The sequence below is a fragment of the Ictidomys tridecemlineatus genome, chromosome 5 (assembly GCF_052094955.1).
Source record: "Ictidomys tridecemlineatus isolate mIctTri1 chromosome 5, mIctTri1.hap1, whole genome shotgun sequence".
Taxonomy (NCBI): Eukaryota; Metazoa; Chordata; class Mammalia; order Rodentia; family Sciuridae; genus Ictidomys; species Ictidomys tridecemlineatus.
Window position 1 is genome coordinate 103,198,669 of NC_135481.1, and position 18,202 is coordinate 103,216,870.

At 37.2% G+C, this 18,202-nt stretch overlaps 1 protein-coding gene across 13 annotated transcripts in view; it reads right to left on the bottom strand.

Annotated features, from left to right (window-relative positions):
- The window catches only part of Ston2 (stonin 2), a 133,818-nt gene that overhangs the window by 75,836 nt on the left and 39,780 nt on the right, over positions 1–18,202 (bottom strand). For 10 of the 13 annotated variants that reach the window (XM_078050647.1, XM_040276382.2, XM_040276384.2 and 7 more), the window contains one exon: positions 5,993–6,190. The exons of the other annotated variants lie outside the window; for them this stretch is intronic. In XM_078050647.1, the coding sequence (XP_077906773.1) occupies positions 5,993–6,190 (198 nt within the window). The remainder of the gene's footprint in view (positions 1–5,992; positions 6,191–18,202) is intronic. 13 annotated transcript variants of the gene reach the window in all.

Sequence of the window (18,202 nt, forward strand, 5' to 3'; positions counted from 1 at the left end):
AAGTGCACGAATGAGGACATAGGACTTAAAAAAAAAAAACTGTTTATAGTAAAATACTTTCCCAACATTAAAAAACAATTTCATGAATTTTTGATATAATAATACGTGCACTTCTTTATTAACACATTAGTACTAGTGTGTTAATACTACCCTTATACAACCATTAATATTGCCAATAACTACTATAATTTTAAAGTAGCAATGATAAAAGATGAGTGATAGTTTGAGATATTTGTCACTACTAAAATATGTTATGGATATATCTGTGATCTTTGTTGGTGACTAAGTGGAGGGCACTGATAATTCTACTATGGTGTATTGCCCATATCCATAACTGAAGGAATTGCTCAATATACTAACTTTCTTAGAGTTAGAAACAATGAACATGTCAATCATTCAAGTTCATGGCCCCTCTGGATTCTAGGTGGTTCCAAATACCTAGTTTTGATCACCTGCTTGTAAAGGAAAGACACAGCATCTGAAAGGTGGCCCTGTAGAATTGGGTCAGAAAAGAGGCCCTTCCAGGGAGCCCAGACGCAGGAGGGGCAGAGCTGCACAATATCGATGAGCCTGGGTGTTCATCTTTATTTTGTTTCTAACTAGTGTGACTTTGAACAATGTTTGTCTTCATCCATAAAGGAGGATTGCAGCAACAAGAACAACATCATAGAAGTAATCAAACAGGTATTACAGTTGTCACCTCCTCTTCAAGATTAGTGCATGAGCAATTCTAAAAGTGACTTACAAAACCCCTGGTTAGGGACCAAAGGATTTTATTAAGGGAATCCAAAATATGTATCTTAGACCATGTGTTTGGAAGACAGCATCTGAAACGCTGAAGCTCTTTCTTGATTTTCCTCCACTCATGTGGTCCCAATAAGAAGAAACAATTTTAATATCATGGTAAACTTTCCCCAACTCATTTTCTTTGCATTCTCTGAGGTGAATAAACAGGGAAGTAAAATGTAGCTACTCTGGTCAAAGAATGTATAGGAGAGGAAGAGTGTGAATTATCCAAACTTAGGCAATAGTCCTTCAACTGCCCACCATACATATCCACATACACTGATCTTTAAGGTAAAACAAAACAAAACTTATAGTTCAACTGAGATCAGGAAAAACAAAATGAATGGGAATTCCTGGATAAAAGTCTAATACTTGAAAACATACTAATCCCTACTTGTTCTCTTTTCATTCTTCCAGTCATAAAATTACTTTTCAATGAGCAAACACACTTAAGTTTATGTACTTAGAGGATAAGTTTGGGAATGAAGGCTCTCTAGCCCTATATCAGAACAACTGATTTATCCCACAAAGATCTACTGTGTCATTTCACTCTGCTAGGCAGTGTGCTGGGGATATAAAATGGACATGGTTCCTTCATGGTTCAGTGAAGGACAAAGGGAAGTTTGCATGTAGCTCCTGGGAAGTGCCGAGGAAGCAGCACCAGGCCTGTGAAAGGCTCTGCAATGATTCCTTCCCACAACTCCCTGTATCTGAAGATACCAGCTGTCCACAGCACACCAGGCACAGGGCAGAGTGAGCTGAGGGAGACTTTGACTGAATCCCAACTCTACCTTTTTCTAGCTATGACTTTGCTGTTGTTTCTGCATCCATAAAATGAAGAGTAATTTTTCAAGATTGTGAAGATTGAGATAAAATATGTATAAAGTGTTTAGTACATTCCTGGCACATAGAGATATGGTATTATTAGACATAATTTTAAAAATTATATATAGAAATCCTTTTACTGGCAAATAATCTGTTTATTGGCAATCAGTTCTTCATAGGAAAATACCACATAACTTACTTTTCTTCTCATTTTCAGTGACTGTTATATGGTAGGAACTCAGTAAACTTTTGTATTCTGAGGAACTTCCAAACCTCTATGGAGAAACTTTCAAAGAAAGCAACCATTAGAATGTTTTTGTTTTTTAATTCTGATTAAAATCCAAAATGCACAACTAATGGACACAAGAATATACAGGAAAAGAAATGAGGCCAAAATTTGTATTTGTTCATGAAAGATCTAATTTGTTTTAAAAAATGTATTATGCTACTCTTCCATATTGTTCAAAAAGAATATGAGTATTTCAGAAATTTGCAGCTAGAGGAAAGAATTAAAAAAAAAAACTATTGATTTGTCTTTTCTTCCAAGAAAAGTATGTTCAAAGTTTAAAAAAAAAAAATCAGAAAATGCAGACGTGCCAACAGAAGTTCCCTGTAAACCCATCACGAATATGATAAGCACTATTTACCTGTGAATCTGGGCCGCTGATTCTAATTCAAGCTCTGCCAGGATTAGAACAAAGCAGGCAACAGAGAATCATGCTGTAAAGAGACAGGCAGCCCTGCCTCAAGGTGGATGAACAAATAATGAAAAGAGAAATTTCCTGAGCAGCTAACAAGTCATTATCACAAAACTTGGGGGTTTTAGTCCACACCTCCCTACCTGATATAAATGCTTATATCTGAGGAAAACATGAGTCTGAAATATCTAGGGATAACCTACTGCTCTGGCAGAATTCCACAATCAGCTATATGAGAATGAAACAAGAACATCTGGTCTAAATTTGTTTTAAAGTCCATGAAGTTTTACATACAAAGTAAGTTTGACAAAATGTAGTCTTAGGTTTGTGGGATCTACAATTAAAAAAAAAATTAAGAGGCCAAGAGGTTCAGCAGAGCATGGGTCAAAGTGGGAGCTAATTTTATAAAGCTAAATAGCCCAGGTATGCTCTTTAAAATTTTTTCCTCCAAGTTTTCTGGTTTTCCAACACTTTAGCAAAGGCATGTAATTCCAAGTATAATTTACCAATTTATGTGTTTGAGTTTCTGTACATTGAGATCTGACCAAGTAGTAAACTAAATACACACACACATACACACAAGTATATACAATATATAACTATATAGACACACACATACATAAGTAAATTATACACCTAATTCATGAAAATCATTTCAGGACTTTTTCAAATCCCTAATAAGCTAATGTATGTTATCTCCAACATAGGGAGCACAGCAAGACCTAACACATAGGCCCCCAACATCCTGGTTTTTCTTGGGCATCTTCATGGGATATACTTTGGAGAATACTAGACTCTTAAATATGAATGAGATACAAAAGTCTGGGATTCAGATGACTCTTTCTACCTGCAATCTCTTACTGTTCATTCAAGGATCCATTCAACAATCATTAAAACATCTGCTATGTGCTTCATTCAGTCTTGATACTCCTTAGTTTGCATATATCTGCACATTCTAATCCCACACTTAAATCTACACTTTTCTTATATGTAAAAGAAAACTCAAACCAAAGCCTAGCACTCAACAGCAGTTTGTGCTATTGCAAATATTTAAATTTTTTTTCCTTCCCTGGTTCGAATGGATTTCAAAGACAGAGGCTTGTTTTTACTTCCTTGATCCTCTTACTGTTTATAAACCCATGTAAACCCAGTGGCATTACATAGCTACTGTGACTTTTGAAGATGACAGGGTTGTACCTATCTCATCTAGGCCAAGGGAAACTGCAGAGATGGGTGAGAGAGAAGAGAGTGTTTTGGGGAATCTTACCCATTCCTATTTTCCTGCCATTTGTTTGTCCTGTGGAGTAGAACCCCAGAGCAAACATCCACACCACTCTTCAGCTCCATACCACACTCTAACCAAAGTGAGGGGATTTGTTTACCTTCCTCCTCTAATTATACCCTTGGTGAGAAAATGAGAACAAAGTGTAGGCTGATCACAGAGTCTTTCCCTCCACAACCATGCTGGGCATCAGAATGTCCTATAGAGCTGCCAAATCCCAGCAGAACTCTTGCACAGATGACAGAGAAGAAGGTGCACCTCAGTTCACTGAAGCCCACTACCAACCAACAGAGGCGAAGGGAAACAGGCTCACCTGGGGCATCAGAACGCCTTTCTACACAGAGATGATGAACAAAGCATCTGTTTAGCCATTATCCTTATACACTGTGTAGCCAGGGAGAGGCCAGATTGGCTCTTTGTTGATTCCAACTCTTCTTCCTCTGTAAGCATTCTCTACATTAAATCCTCTCCAAATAACCCTTTTGAGGGTACCATATGCTTCCTGCCAGGACCCTGACCAAAATAACAGGGACCAGGCAAGAGGTTTTCTTGATGTGAACTGTTACACTTAAGATGACTTTAGAAAAGGGAGTTACTAAAAATAATTTAAAACTTTGGAGACAGGTTAATAATGTCCAGTTCAAGGTTTGGGTTATAGCTCAGTGGTTAAACGAACTCATATCCTGGGTTTGATGATGATGAGAAGGAGGAGGAAAAGGAGGTGGTCATCAGATTGAGGCTAGGACATTGATTTTTATCACTTAAACCTCCAAGAGTTAAAGCAAACTTCATCTAATGAGAAAGTATAGAGGCCAATGAAAAAAGGAGTCTGAACTTAGAGGTTCTCACTTTTTCCTCAGTGAGGGGTCCATTTTGCATTTTTCCAAAGCAATAAGAACCCTGCAGCAGAAAAGGGAAGAAGTGACATCATTATAATTCTGTATCAGGCATCAAATTGTCTTACTGGAGTTGTTCATACTATTATTATCCCCATTTTTCAGAGGAGGAAACTGAGTCATAAAAATAGTAAGGATCTTGGGCTGGGGTTGTACCTAGGGATACAGCCTAGTAAGACAGGGTGTAAGAGGTGGGGGGGTAAGTAAGGAAGTTGCCCCAGGCTACACAGCTGGTATATTGCAGAACCAGGACTTAAACCTGAGTCTGACTCTAGAATCAGACACTCTAAACCAATATGTATACTTCCTCCCCAGGAAGCCTTAGAAAGGAGGCTGAGGGTAACAAGAGCAACAAGAATAAAGATGTATGCTTAAGTCCATCTTCCTAACAGTCTCAGTCAGTACCAGGGCCTTCCAGTCCAGTAGCTGGTCCCCACAGTAGAAAGGAGGTTGTAGGCTTATAATCCTTATAAGTCATGTTTCAGATTTACAAGAATTGAAGAAGTATCCGTGAAGACAAAATGCTGTAAAGAACTGTGTTTGTGAAGACAGCCTGTAATGAACTAGGATTCTTTGTAATTTTATCAAATACCAAAAAAATCCTGTCTGAACCCTTTAGTCTACAAGAAGGATCATTTTTAATATTTTTAGAACCCAAGAGTACACAGCATGAGGGCAAATGTTATACAAATTTTAAAAAATGATCTGAAGAACTACTCCTAAACAATATTTTTGAAAAGGAAAAACGAATTTTGTTGACATAAGTATAACTTCTTCAACACAGAAACTAGCAGTAACTCTTTATCACTTTCAGAGGAAAACAATCCTTTGGGCCAAATAACCAAGAACAAAGAACACATATCTTTCCAATACCATTCCAAGTCTCACCCATAATGCAATGCTTGTTGGCAGGTCCATATTCTACATGCAAATACAATTAGCATTTTATCTTATGCCTCCTGGAAAGTTTAATAAATGAGCCCATAGGACATCACACACCAACATAGAGGCCGATTATAAGACAACAGAATAAGCATTTAACTGCAAAATGATGTGTATCCTTAAATACAGTGGCTGAGTCCTGATCTTCATTCTGCTTAACCTAACATTTCTTCTCTTTACTTAAATTCACCTCCCTGCTGCTGAAGAAGCAAGACGCGTGGGTGGTAGGATGAAAGATTCAGCCTTGTGCATATCACACACTTTAGTAATCCAAGGAGAAAATAAATCGACAGAAATGGTGCTTATACCAAGCCAAAAGAAAATAACACATTAAGATATGCTGTCAAATGGTTTCCCAAAATGAATAATCAGCCAACCAATCAGTCAATCTGTTTATACATTTTCCTAGTGTAATTTCAAACCACTCTGGATGCTAGCTTTTTGACTAGATGACTACCCCTGAACTCATTCTGCAAACAAGACTGGTTGTAGAGATTAAAGAGGCCTTAAAGAGGACCTGGGAATGTTAAATGATTTGCAAAGTGCTTGGAGCTCTAGCTTACCAGTTGAGTCAGCCCCAGAAGCTCTACCACTTGTCTGCTCCTCAGCATTGACAAGTTGCAGGTCTGTGTGCGAAGGGCCAATGCTAGGACTGCTAGTGTCTTCAGAGTGGGTTGTCCAGCTGCTCTCGGAGGTCAGAGGGCATCTCCTCAAGGAGTCAAAAGAAGGACATGTCCAGCAGGGCATGGTCAATGGGAGGGCTGAAAACAGACCAAAAGCCAAGAGGACACAATATGAATAGCTGTCCTTTGTTTATCATTAGTGCTTGTCTTGCTTTGCTGTCACTTAGATCCTTTGAAATCTTAATAGCCATACAAGGTAAGAAATACAGGAAGAATTTCTTATGATACAGATAGGGAAAACTGACTTTGATCCCATGAAGAGACGCTATCAAAATCAGCACTAAAACTCAGGTCTCCAGACACTTGAATGAAAGAAAATCTCATAGGAGTATGTTACTCTAGGATCTAATTTTATTTCTAAATTTAGATTTCAGCTTCATCTAAGCCCAATATACACAAGTCTTACAGTTTCACCATTTCCTTACATTTCCTTTATTTTTAGTGGCACACCAATAATCTCAAAAAAGCTCACCAATTGACATTGGAAAATTAGAGCAAGTTTGGGTTAATGGATAAGAGTAGATATGAGGGGCTGGGGCTGGGGCTCAGTGGTAGTGCACTTGCCTGGCATGTGTAAGGCACTGCGTTTGAATCTCAGCACCGTGTATAAATAAATAAAATAAAGATCTATCAACAACTAAAAAACAAAAATTAATTTAAAAAAAGAATAGATATGAAACCATATTTGTACATGTATGTGATATGCCCATGCTTGGTTTGACTTTGACAATAACTGAAGACTCTGCAGACTGTTAAATATTAAAATGGAGATTTACTGGGCCTGCTGTGATACAGCAACAAATATCTTTAAGGGAGAAATGCATAGAACTAGGCTTTATCTCCTTATCCCAGAATACCAAGTCAGCCTTTCAAACCCACACAAAAACTGTTTTGTGTGTTTTCTTTCTCTTTATATCAAACTTTCTAATTCTCTTAATTGTCCTCAGTTAACTACCTACCACATGCTTTCTCCATGGTGCTGCTTAAGAATAATCACTACAAATTTACCATAGAGTGCTGAAAAGAATGTGAACTAGAAAGGAACAAAAATGAAGGAAACTACCATTTATTGAGTAGCCATTCAAACGTCAGACCTTTCACAAATTTTAGGTAGCTTCATCTATCAATTCTGAGAAGCAGGAAATAGTCTTATTTCATACAGAGGGAAAAAAAAATTCAGAGGTTAAGAAACTCTCCAAGAGATGCAATCACTTCTCTTAGCCAGAAAACCAAAACAACAATTAGATTAAGAAACACAAAGAGAAAGTAATGATTTACCAGAAAAAAAAAAAGAACAAACAGCAATACTTCTGACATAGTATAACACAAGGAAGAATTTGCATTCATTATTTTCTTAGGCATTTATAAAACATATCTTTTCTCTGGAGGATTCATAGCTCACATCTTCTTTTCTTTAAAAATGTCACCTCCTTTTCAAATTCTTGAGCTGTTGTCTCCAAAGATGCAAAGTCCCTTTCTCTGCTCTATTTCCCTTAGAGTCATTACTGACCAACATGCCTTCCATATTTGAACTCAAGCTCCTTAGGAAACTGGGATGTTTATTTACTTTTATACTCCCATTTCTAGAATAATATCAGGCACTCAATATTTGTTGGTCATGTTTGTAGAAGCACCATAAATCATTCTATAATAGTCTATATTAGTAGGTAGTGGTAGATGTCTTAATCACAGAAAACTCTGGAGGCTGAGGCAGGAGGATTATAAGATTGAGGCCAAACTCTGCAATTTAGCAAGACTCTGTCTCAAGATAAAAATAGAAAAGGACTGGAAGTGTAACTTAGTGGTACAGTGCTCCTGGTAGCTTCATCTATCAATTCTGAGAAGCAGGAAATAGTCTTATTTCATACAGAGGGGAAAAAAATTCAGAGGTTAAGAAACTGTCCAAGAGATGCAGTCACTTATCCTAGCCAGAAAACCAAAACAAAAATTAGTACCAAAAACCCCCAGTACCAAAAAACCAAAACCAAACAAACAAACAAACCCCCCAAAACCTATGACCTATATCCAAGGGAAAATTTTAAATATTAGGCAAAATGCAATAATATTATTTAAAACATATTACAGGGCTAGCAAGAGAACAAGGAATTAACAGAGGCTAAATAAAAGGTGGAAACAGAAACATAAGCAGAGCATACAACCTGATTTTTCACATGCACCCTGAGGATTGTGAATAAACCAGTGACCCTTGAGTCTGAGTATTTTTTAAAATATTTTTTTAATTATAGATGGACACAATACTTTTATTTATTTTTTTAATGTGGTGCTGAGAATTGAAACCAGTGCCTCACATGTGCCAGGCAAGCACTCTACCACTGAGTCACAACCCCAGCCCCAAATCTGAGTATTTTAAGTCTCATGTGAAGAAGGTGAAGGAGAAAAAACCCAGGGCCAATACAGGATGGAAATCTAACAGATGATGTGATGCATAAATGAGAATTCCCAACAGACTGAATGAATAAATTAGGAATAACTTGTACTCTCCTGCTGGAGATAGCAAAGAAAATGGTCTGCCTTAGGTTTGGGTCCAGGGTAGAGAGAAAAAAATATTATCACCTGTCCCCACAAAGATTTTGCATTTAGAACTGCTTTTGTGGCCTGAAAATCCTCCAGTCTGAGACTTTAGCTGAAATATTCCCAGTTAATAGTGGCCTCAGTTTCTCAAGAAAAGCATATATTAGTCCTTTCTGGAGGAAGATATCTTTAAACCAGGCTTCTGAGGCAGAATGTCCCTAAGTAATGTGCACCTGGTAAATATAAATAATAAATCACTAAATACATAAGAAATAAAGTTGCCATGACAGGGGCAAGCCAGGTATTGGAAGCAGGGCATAGACAGAATCAGAATCAGACTCGAAAATAATCCAGACACTAGAATAATTAAGCAGAAAATATAACTATGTTTAAAAAGTTTCAGGAAACAAGAAATTAAGAATATGAAAAAGGAGCATGGAGAATTCAAAAAGAACTAAATGAATCTCCGGAGAAGAAAAACTATGCTACCATAATCACAAAACTGAATGGACAACAAAGACCAAGGATGAAAATATGAGAGAGAAAAAGAAAGAATAATAAAAAAATTCCTTAAAAAAATAATGAAAATATGAGAGAGGGATAAAAACATGGAGGGAAGATTGACCTTCTCTCATTGATATCTAATCTGAGCTCCTAAAAGAAAGAAAATAGGAGAGGGGCAAAAATTGAAAAAATGCTGGCTGAGAATTTCCCAGAAATTGTAAAAGATTTTACTTGTCAAATGTGAAATCCCAAGGTATCTCAAGCATAGTAACTGAAAAGAAATCCATGAAAATGTATTTTTTCTCCTTCCTTTCTTCCTCCTCCTGACAAAAGAAGCATCACAGTCCCAAACCTAGGCAGGGAAATGGAACCATAGATATAGTCAGTAGGAGAATAAATAGGAACTGCTTTTGAAAATGATTTGGTATTATCTGATGAACTTGATGATGAAAACATCCCACAATGCAGCAATTCCCCTCCTACTTTTTCATATGAAAAAAACACTTGCACATGTTCAATAGGATATAGGTTAAAACACTCAGGGAAAAATGAAACAAAACAAAAATTCTCATTAAAGCATATTCTTAACTGTCAGTAAGTGGAATCAACCCAAATGTCCATCAATAAAAGAACAACATGGATAAATTAATCAAGGTGTATGATTAATTTATTAATGTAGCAGGATACAGAGCAGCAAAAACTAAAGGAATTACAATTACAGGTAATGACATGGGCAAAGATCACAAATAATGTGTTAAAGGAGCAAATCAAAATAATAACTACAGCATTATTTCATTTATTCAAAGTTCAACACCAGCCTAAATTAAGTTATATCATTCTTGATGCACATGTAGGTAGTAAGCTGTCAAAAAAAAAAAAAAAAGCAATGTAGTTGTTATCATGAAGCTCAGGGAGGTGGTGATACAGGGGAGAGGAAAAAGGGTATGATGAAGACAGGAATGCAATCCAGGGGGACTTCTGTGGGATGACAATATCCTAAAAACTAGGTGTTGTTCTTTATAATTTAATATACATTTTAAATATTTTTGTAAATATTTAATAGTAACTGAAACTCATTAAAACCACATATCAAAAAAAGACTGATTAGTCAAAAAGGAAGTTATTCTAATTATTTTCACATTGGCTCTTCATACTTGTTCTTCTTCAAAGAGAAACTAGGAATAATGTGATGGGGACAGGCAAAGTTCCTATAGCTCATAAACTGTCCTCCTTTGGTCTAATATGCTTTCTTGATAGTTTCAAAATCTTGGATGAGTTATTTTCTTTAGATTCTTAGTAATGTCCTTAGGCCATAAGCTTAGTTGAAATGAGAGAAAAAGCATCTTTATTGAGCCTGGATCTGGCTCTTCTCCCAGGGGCCAGACCTTTGATGCCTGAGCCAGACAGCAGTGGGTTGCTGCCATCACTATGCTTTATAATCACATCCACCCAACAAAGAATAAAGCAAAAGGAAGATCAAAATCTGCCTCTTCTCCTTTCCTATGAAACTTAAAGGGCCCTAAATCCAGATTGCCAGGCTCACAGGATAGACTCCAACCTGAAGCTGGGGTCAAATTACTTAATTAATCTGCTTCTCTATTTTCTCACCTGTAAAATGGGACTAAGAGCACAAACTTCATTAGGGGATTAAGTTAATATTAATAAAGCCCTTGGTAAAAGTGCTTGGGACAAAAGAATTGTTCAAAATGGGTTAAATGGTGATAGTTATCATTTCCAGATAGGCCGTATGTCTTCATCTATTTGAAATCTCCATTTAGATCTCTAACTTCACATGTTCAAAACTAAGTTACTATTATTCCTGCCAAACCAGTCCTTTTATCCTTTCAGCAATCAGAATGAAACCATTGTGTCATCCTCAATTCTTTTCATATTTGACCCACAAGTTCTGTTACTTCTACTTTCAAAAATTTTATTTGGATTACAAATCATGTCCAGCTATCTCCAAGCTACCACCCTGAACCAAGCCACCATCTTCCCTAGCCTGGATCAATGCACTGGCTTCCTACCTTGACCTTCTTGGTTACACATCAATCTTCCTCTCAGTCGATTCTTAACCATACCATTTTCAGCTACTATACTACAGCAAGGAACACAGCCTTAATAAAGTTCAACTGAAGTTGGGCTGGGCACAGTGGTTCAGGCCCATAATCCCAGCTACTCAGGATGATTTCAAGTTTGAGTACAGCCTTATCAATTAAAAAAAAATTTTTTTATAGCTCAGTGGTTCCTGGGTTTAATTCCCATCATTGCAAAAACAAACAAACAAACTGAAGTTGGATCATGAATGCCTTGTTGAAAACCTTCCAATGGCTCCCACTTTAGCCATAATAAAACTCAAAGCCTTCACCTGCCCTCCAAGGACCCAGGAGCTTCGGGCTGCTTAACCTTCAGGCCTCACCTCCCCCACCCACCATTCACTCTGCTCCAGTCACAGATCACAAACAAAACCACCTTCGGTGCTTTTCACCTGCTATTCTGCTTAAAAGGGACCTGTATAAAAGGTGCCTCCCTAAACTCTGCTAGGTTCACTCACTTCTTCTCTTCCCTCAGGTCTTCACTCATATTTTCTTCTTGAGAAGTAAATCCCTGCCTTATTAAAAAAAAAAAAAAAATCACAACCTCCTCACCACATTCTGTTCCTCTGCCTCACTTTTCCCTCCTTTCCATTCATCACATTACCTACCACACTTACTCTAAATTCAGCTGTACTCACAGTGACTTGAACAGGCACTGCATCACACAGTGCAACACTGGTAAAATAAGTAAGATTATAAATTGTCAGCTAATACAATATTTTTCTCTTTTTCTCCTTTGGGATCCTGGGTAGATTAAAATGCTAAATACTTACATATGTTTTGATGTTATGTCCTTTATTTTTATTTTGCTGTCTAATCACTAGACTAGATGATTTTTTTTTTTCAGTGCTGTGAAGGTCCCGATCAGTGAATATAAAACAGATCTAATTCCATTTTTCATTTGTGGCTCTCCTGCTATTTCATAGTTGGCAATATGAAGCAGCTGTCCCCAGTACTGGTTCAGAGGAGCTCTTGTTCACTCCCAGAAGGCTTCATCAGTAACAGATTGCCCAACTGTTTAGGTAACCTCAACACACAGAGAGCAGGAACTGTATCCAGCTTTTTCATAATTGTATTCCCAGCACCTAAATATTTTTTGCATGAATGCCCTAGTTAATTGATGCATGCTTGAGTAGTTTATTGTGTTTTATGTTCCACATTGCATATTAAGATAGGCCACAAAGCCTCCCTGGGTGAGCTGGAACATTTCCTGGAAGAGGAAAATACTGAAGTTAAAATTTTAAGGTTCCTCTTAGAAAACTGGAAAATTTTACTTTGAGAGCACTTCCCCTCTCCTACGGCATGATAGTGCCTTTAAATAAAACAAAAATATAGCAGACCGTTTTAAGTGTGCTTTTTAAAAATGTAGTCTCCCAGGTAAAAATGTATGTTATGTGAATATTTGGATATGTATATCTGTGTGTATGTTATATGCATATGCTATATATGTTTAAATATATATGTTAACGTATATGTATGTGGTACATGTATGTGCTATGGTTTAGGTATGAGGTGTCTCTGCAATGCTTATATGTGAGACAATGCAAAAAAGTTTAAAGGTGAAATGACTGGGTTATGAGAGCTATAAATTAATCAGTACATTAATTCCACTTCAATGGATTAATTGGGTGGTGACATAGGCAGGCAAAGTGTGGCTGGAGGAGGTGGGTCACTGGGGAGCATGCCTTTGAGCTATACATATTTTGTCCCTGGTAAGCATAGCCATCTCTGCTTTCAGATAGCCGAGTCCCCAGCCACTTTCCCCCTCCACACACTTTCGTCATGAAGTGATAAGCCCAGGACAATGAAATCAGCCATCTATGCACTAAGACCTCTGAAAATGTGGGCCTCAAATAAACTTTTCTTCCTCTTATGTTGGTCTTTTCAGGTCTTTTGGTCAGAGCAATGAAAAATCTAACTAAAACAATATGCATAGCATGTGGGTGTTTATTTGTATATAGGTATTGAGTCTTTAACAATGGGAAATTATAAACTGATAATAATAGTTAATAAAAAAGGGCATGACGAGTAAGAGGGGGGCCTGGTTTCCTTGTCTATTCTCTTAAAAAAAAATGATTTCACAGAGGAACTCAGGGTCTGCCTAATGGTCATTTATACCACCAATGAGTGTCACTTAGGTATTCCACAATAGATTTTTCGTCATTTCATTCACTGAGTCAACACATATTAAGTAAGCACATACTATGTTCCATACACCATATTCTAACACAGAGAGTAAATCAGAGAAATGAAGTTCCTCCCTGAATAAGTTCCTCCTAATGAGTAGGCAAAATAGTTAATATAAGATCAAATTCAGTTAGAGGCACAGGCTGTAAAAAAATTTAAAGCATGAAAAAGCTGACGAATGGGCATAGAATGTTCTGGATCTCCTTGAGGAAGCAACACTTGCACAAAATTCTGAATGAAAATGTGAAGGAAGAATCCTCAGGGCAGAAAAAACAGCAAGAGCAGCAATGAACTTGTCCAGAACAATAAGAGAGGCAGAGTGGTAAGAGCAGAGTGGAGACCAGCAGAGAGGAAAGGCTCTGCTGAAATTTATTCCTGGGTATATCCTCTAGAAATGTCATTTAGAAGCACAGAACAATTCAAGGTATTAAAAGAAATAAGACTGCCTCTGTTGAGGAGGGAAATACATATGCATGCAAAATGTAAAAGGCCTGGTCTACATATTCACTCAAAGGTTGGGATCTTAAGACACCCCCCACCCACCACTCACCCCCAGTAGCCAGAATGAACAACATAATAGAAATGAACCACTGGGCTAAACTTTGGGATAAAATCTCCCAGTTGTCACCCTTGCCTTCCTCTTACATGGCTGATGTCATTTCTGATCCTCCTCCAAACAAGTGGTTCTTTCTCTTGCCCAGATAATTAGCTTCCCCAGACACAATGGGAAAGCCTTAGCCCAAGCTTTTAAAGAAGAAGTTTGAAGCACAAGGGAATACTAGTGTTTTGCTTGGGCTATGGGACAAGTACTCTGGAAATGAAAGGTTTTTTATATTTGTAATTATGCACATCCTGCAGTATCTGCATAATGGGTCCAATTCAGCCTTGGCCTTGCCGAAAAATTGCCATGTCTGTGGAAGAAGATCAGTGCATAACATGATGAGTGAACAGGAAACCTTAATTTAGTGCCCTTTTTTTTTCTTCTTAGTTTTGAGGATGAACTTTGCTCTTTTAAGTTGTCTGCAGGCATTTGTAAACATATCATATCCTAAATCTTTGCCTAGCAAGAATCTTTATAACCATTTTAGGTTACAGGTAAGCTGACCACAACATTCTTCCTGATGCACAGTGACATTTTAGAGGTAGAGGAGGCCTTATATAAATTAATAAAACTTTTTTTCCTCTAGGAAAAGTCAGGATCACTATTTTTAAAGGACCCAATGTGGGGGGAAAAAACAAACAAACAAAAGGTTACTTTTTCAAAAATATTTCTTTAGACAACAGTAAGATTCAATTGAGTTTGAACAGATTTGCCAGAGTTTGCTTGTTTACTCTTTGATTCTATACATTATCTAGCAGAATATCTCTGCATCTAGCCCAGGGTGTAGCAAAGGAATTTTCAGTCAAATTTTTTTTTATATTTTTCACTGTATTACCCTGCATAGTATGGCATTTTCAAACTGAAATGTGAACAATGTTCTTGTGGTTAATTTAAGTGTGAAAGTTTAAGTATTTTATACTTAAAGTCTAAATAAAAATCCTTTGAAGAGAACATTAACCAACATGGCCCAACTCAAAATCGCCTTATTAAGTCAAAGAGATGAACCCTATATTTGTCCTCTGCCATATTTAAGGGATTTAGAGTAAACAATATTCACAACAAATTTAAAGAGCATAATTTTATTTGACCCCTTATTCCCACTATCCTCAAGTCCAAAGAATTGATGCAGCTCTCCTTCCCATAAGTGTGGTTATAAAAAAGATTTTTGTTGCTCTCACTTTATTTTAATCATATATTTCTAAATATCATCGTATACCTCCTTTTCCCTAGACCAATCATGATGGCACTTATTCACTCAAATCCTGCCCTAGTTAAAGTCCAAAAGAAAGTTGTTCCTTTGATGGATTTAAGTATTTCTGGAGTTGTTTTCCCCACTAATGGTTGCTCCTAGTTATCCAATCATCCTTATTATGTGTCAGTGTGCAATAAAATAAGTAGCCAGGTCACCAAGGTGGGGACTAACATTTCCCTGGCTTCTCTAAACTCCTCAGTGTAACTTCTGGCCACTTAAATGCCATAAAACTAAAAGCTGTGCCACTAATGACAGTCTCTTTGTCCCTGATTCCACTGTGCCTACAGCCTCCTTGCATTTTAATTAGGACAAATAGTACATTCCCATTCCAGGCTGAAATCCAATGCTTCCTTGGCTTTATTCTTAGGTAGAACAGCTTAAAAGATATATTCTTTTGTGTTTGTTTGTTTAGTTGGTTTTTTTTTTTCTTTGCTCTTTATTTGCCAAACTTCAAAGAGTGAAAAAAAGTGAGGGAAGGAAAGAAGTATCCCAGATATGATTTCTCCACATGGCCACTCCTTTGTATGTAATACCCTGTGTTACCTAACTCTCTTTGCAAATCAGGATATTCAGGTATGAAATAGCTAGCTAAACTTTTCCTTCCACAAATCAAGGATAAAACAGTACTATCAGTCCCACTTTTCTTCCTCCCTCTCACATTTCCCTCAGGACAAAATCTCAACCTTCTCATAGAAGTGGAAATCCACAGGCATAATGCATGTCACAAAACCAGGAAAAACATCCCTTTCTTTTCTTCTGACTCCAGAGTATTTGATTTGAAAGTCTGGTTACTTAACAGAAGCAAATAAGACAAGGGAATGGAAGAAACTGAAAATTGCAATTATCTATTATAGAAATCAGTTTGCTGTGGCAATACTGGTGTGATTAGGAAGGTAGCTGAGGCCAAGAATTATTTTCTCTGGCTGAATTTCATCTCCTGCATGCATGGAGACAAACCTATATAGCCCACACTTACAATGAAGATTTCAAATCACTTTCATGTTTAAACACAGCATGTCTAACATTTCTCTTGTCCCAATTCCATTTCACTTCTGAGTTATCCATACTAAAAAAGTTTGCTTGATACACAAAAAATGCAACTGTGGCACCAAAAAGATCCAGGACCTGACTTATGGAAATTAATGGATAAAGAACAGTTTAGGGTAGTAGATAAGTCAGAAATTGATGCACAAATCATTTTTTTGTTGTTGTTGTCAGATTAGACTAAACAGCACGAGATGGCCACATATCTTATGTAAATTGGGCACCTTTCTGTGATTTCTAAGTAGGCACCACTAGTTTAGGGAAAATTTGAGTAGAAGCTTTGAGGAAGCTCCAAAAGTAAATGATAACTAACAAGGAAAAGCACTTTGAGTTCTGATTTAATTTTTCACAAGAAAAGACAATAGATGGATCTGGCTATAAAAATGAAACTCTCAGGCAAGCAATTCTTTCAACACTACCTCTTCCTTTGCTTTTTCAGTGCTAGTTCCAAATTCTCAGCTACCATGAAATGAAAAACATTAACAACAAAAAGACATGCTGTGGTAGAAAGACATGCATGAAAAGACATGCAGTTGACTATCAACTAGAAGCAGATGGAGGAAATCATGAGGGCACAGGTTGTTTCCTACTAGAGGACCCAAGAAGAAGCTCAATGTTTGTTATATTCTGAGCAGTAAATATGTCTTTGAATACCCACACCTAGCAAAACTGCAGAGAATAAGGACTTAATATGAGTGATTCAATGAAAAAATTATAAAGGGTTATAAGGCTTAGAGATAAAGCATAGTGGCAAGCATAGAACTTAACAAATGGCCGTGCTATTAGAGATGCCCTCTGGCCCACACTGACTTATTTTTCAGCCTTATGCAAATGGTTCCACTTTAAGAATTTATAATTGGAAAAAAAAAAGAATAATAATCTAGAGGTTGGGTTCCTGTGCCTGTAATCTCAGCAATTCAGGATGCCAAGGCAGCAACTTGGTGAGAACCTATCTCAAAATAAAGAAATAAAAAGGACAGAGGATGGTAAGGCACTCCTGAGTTCAAACCCCAACACACACACACACACACCCCAAAGCAACAACAACAAAAAATTTAGAAACAGTGCATTAGTTTCCTTGATAACTTACAACACCTAATTTATTTTCTCATGGTTCTGAAGGCCAGAAATCTGAAATCAGAATCCCTTTGCCAAAATCAAAATGTCAGCAGATCCAGAGGCTCAGGGGAAAATTTATTCCTTGCCTCTTCCAGTTTCTGGTAGCTCCTGGTATTCCTTGACTATGGCTTTATCACTCTAATCTTTAAGACCAACATCTTCAAATCTTTAAGTTCTACCTTCATATTGTCTTCTCTGTGTGGGCAAAAGCTTCCTCTGGCATTCTTTTATAAAAATGCACATATTTGTATTTAGCAACCCCATATATAACCAGGATCATCTCCCATCTCAGAATCCTTAATCACATCTGCAAAGACCCTTTTTCCAAATAAGATTTTTAGGTTCCAGGAACTAGGACCTAATGTCTTTTGGTACTGTTATTCAGCCTATCATATCTCAAAATTAAACACAGCCAATGAACAGGGCATATAGGAGTGTGTGCAAGAAGTCTCAAGATGTCTATCAGCAGGAGGATATTTGCTGCACATCAGGGTTATTTCTGTGTAATGACTATAGTTATATATGTGGTATTATTGACACAGCACATGTATCCAGATGTTTCAGATTCAAATTAAAGTCTGAGCTGCCTAACAACCTTCAGAATAGAACAATTGTCTAACTTGAGCAATGTCACATTATCCATGTTGAGTGGACTAAAGGCCTAGCTTCTTCTGCTTATCACTTGGTTTCAGTTCTACCAAGCACTCTTCCTTATTGTTAAACATACCCTAAGGGAGGAAATCTGGGGAGTTTGA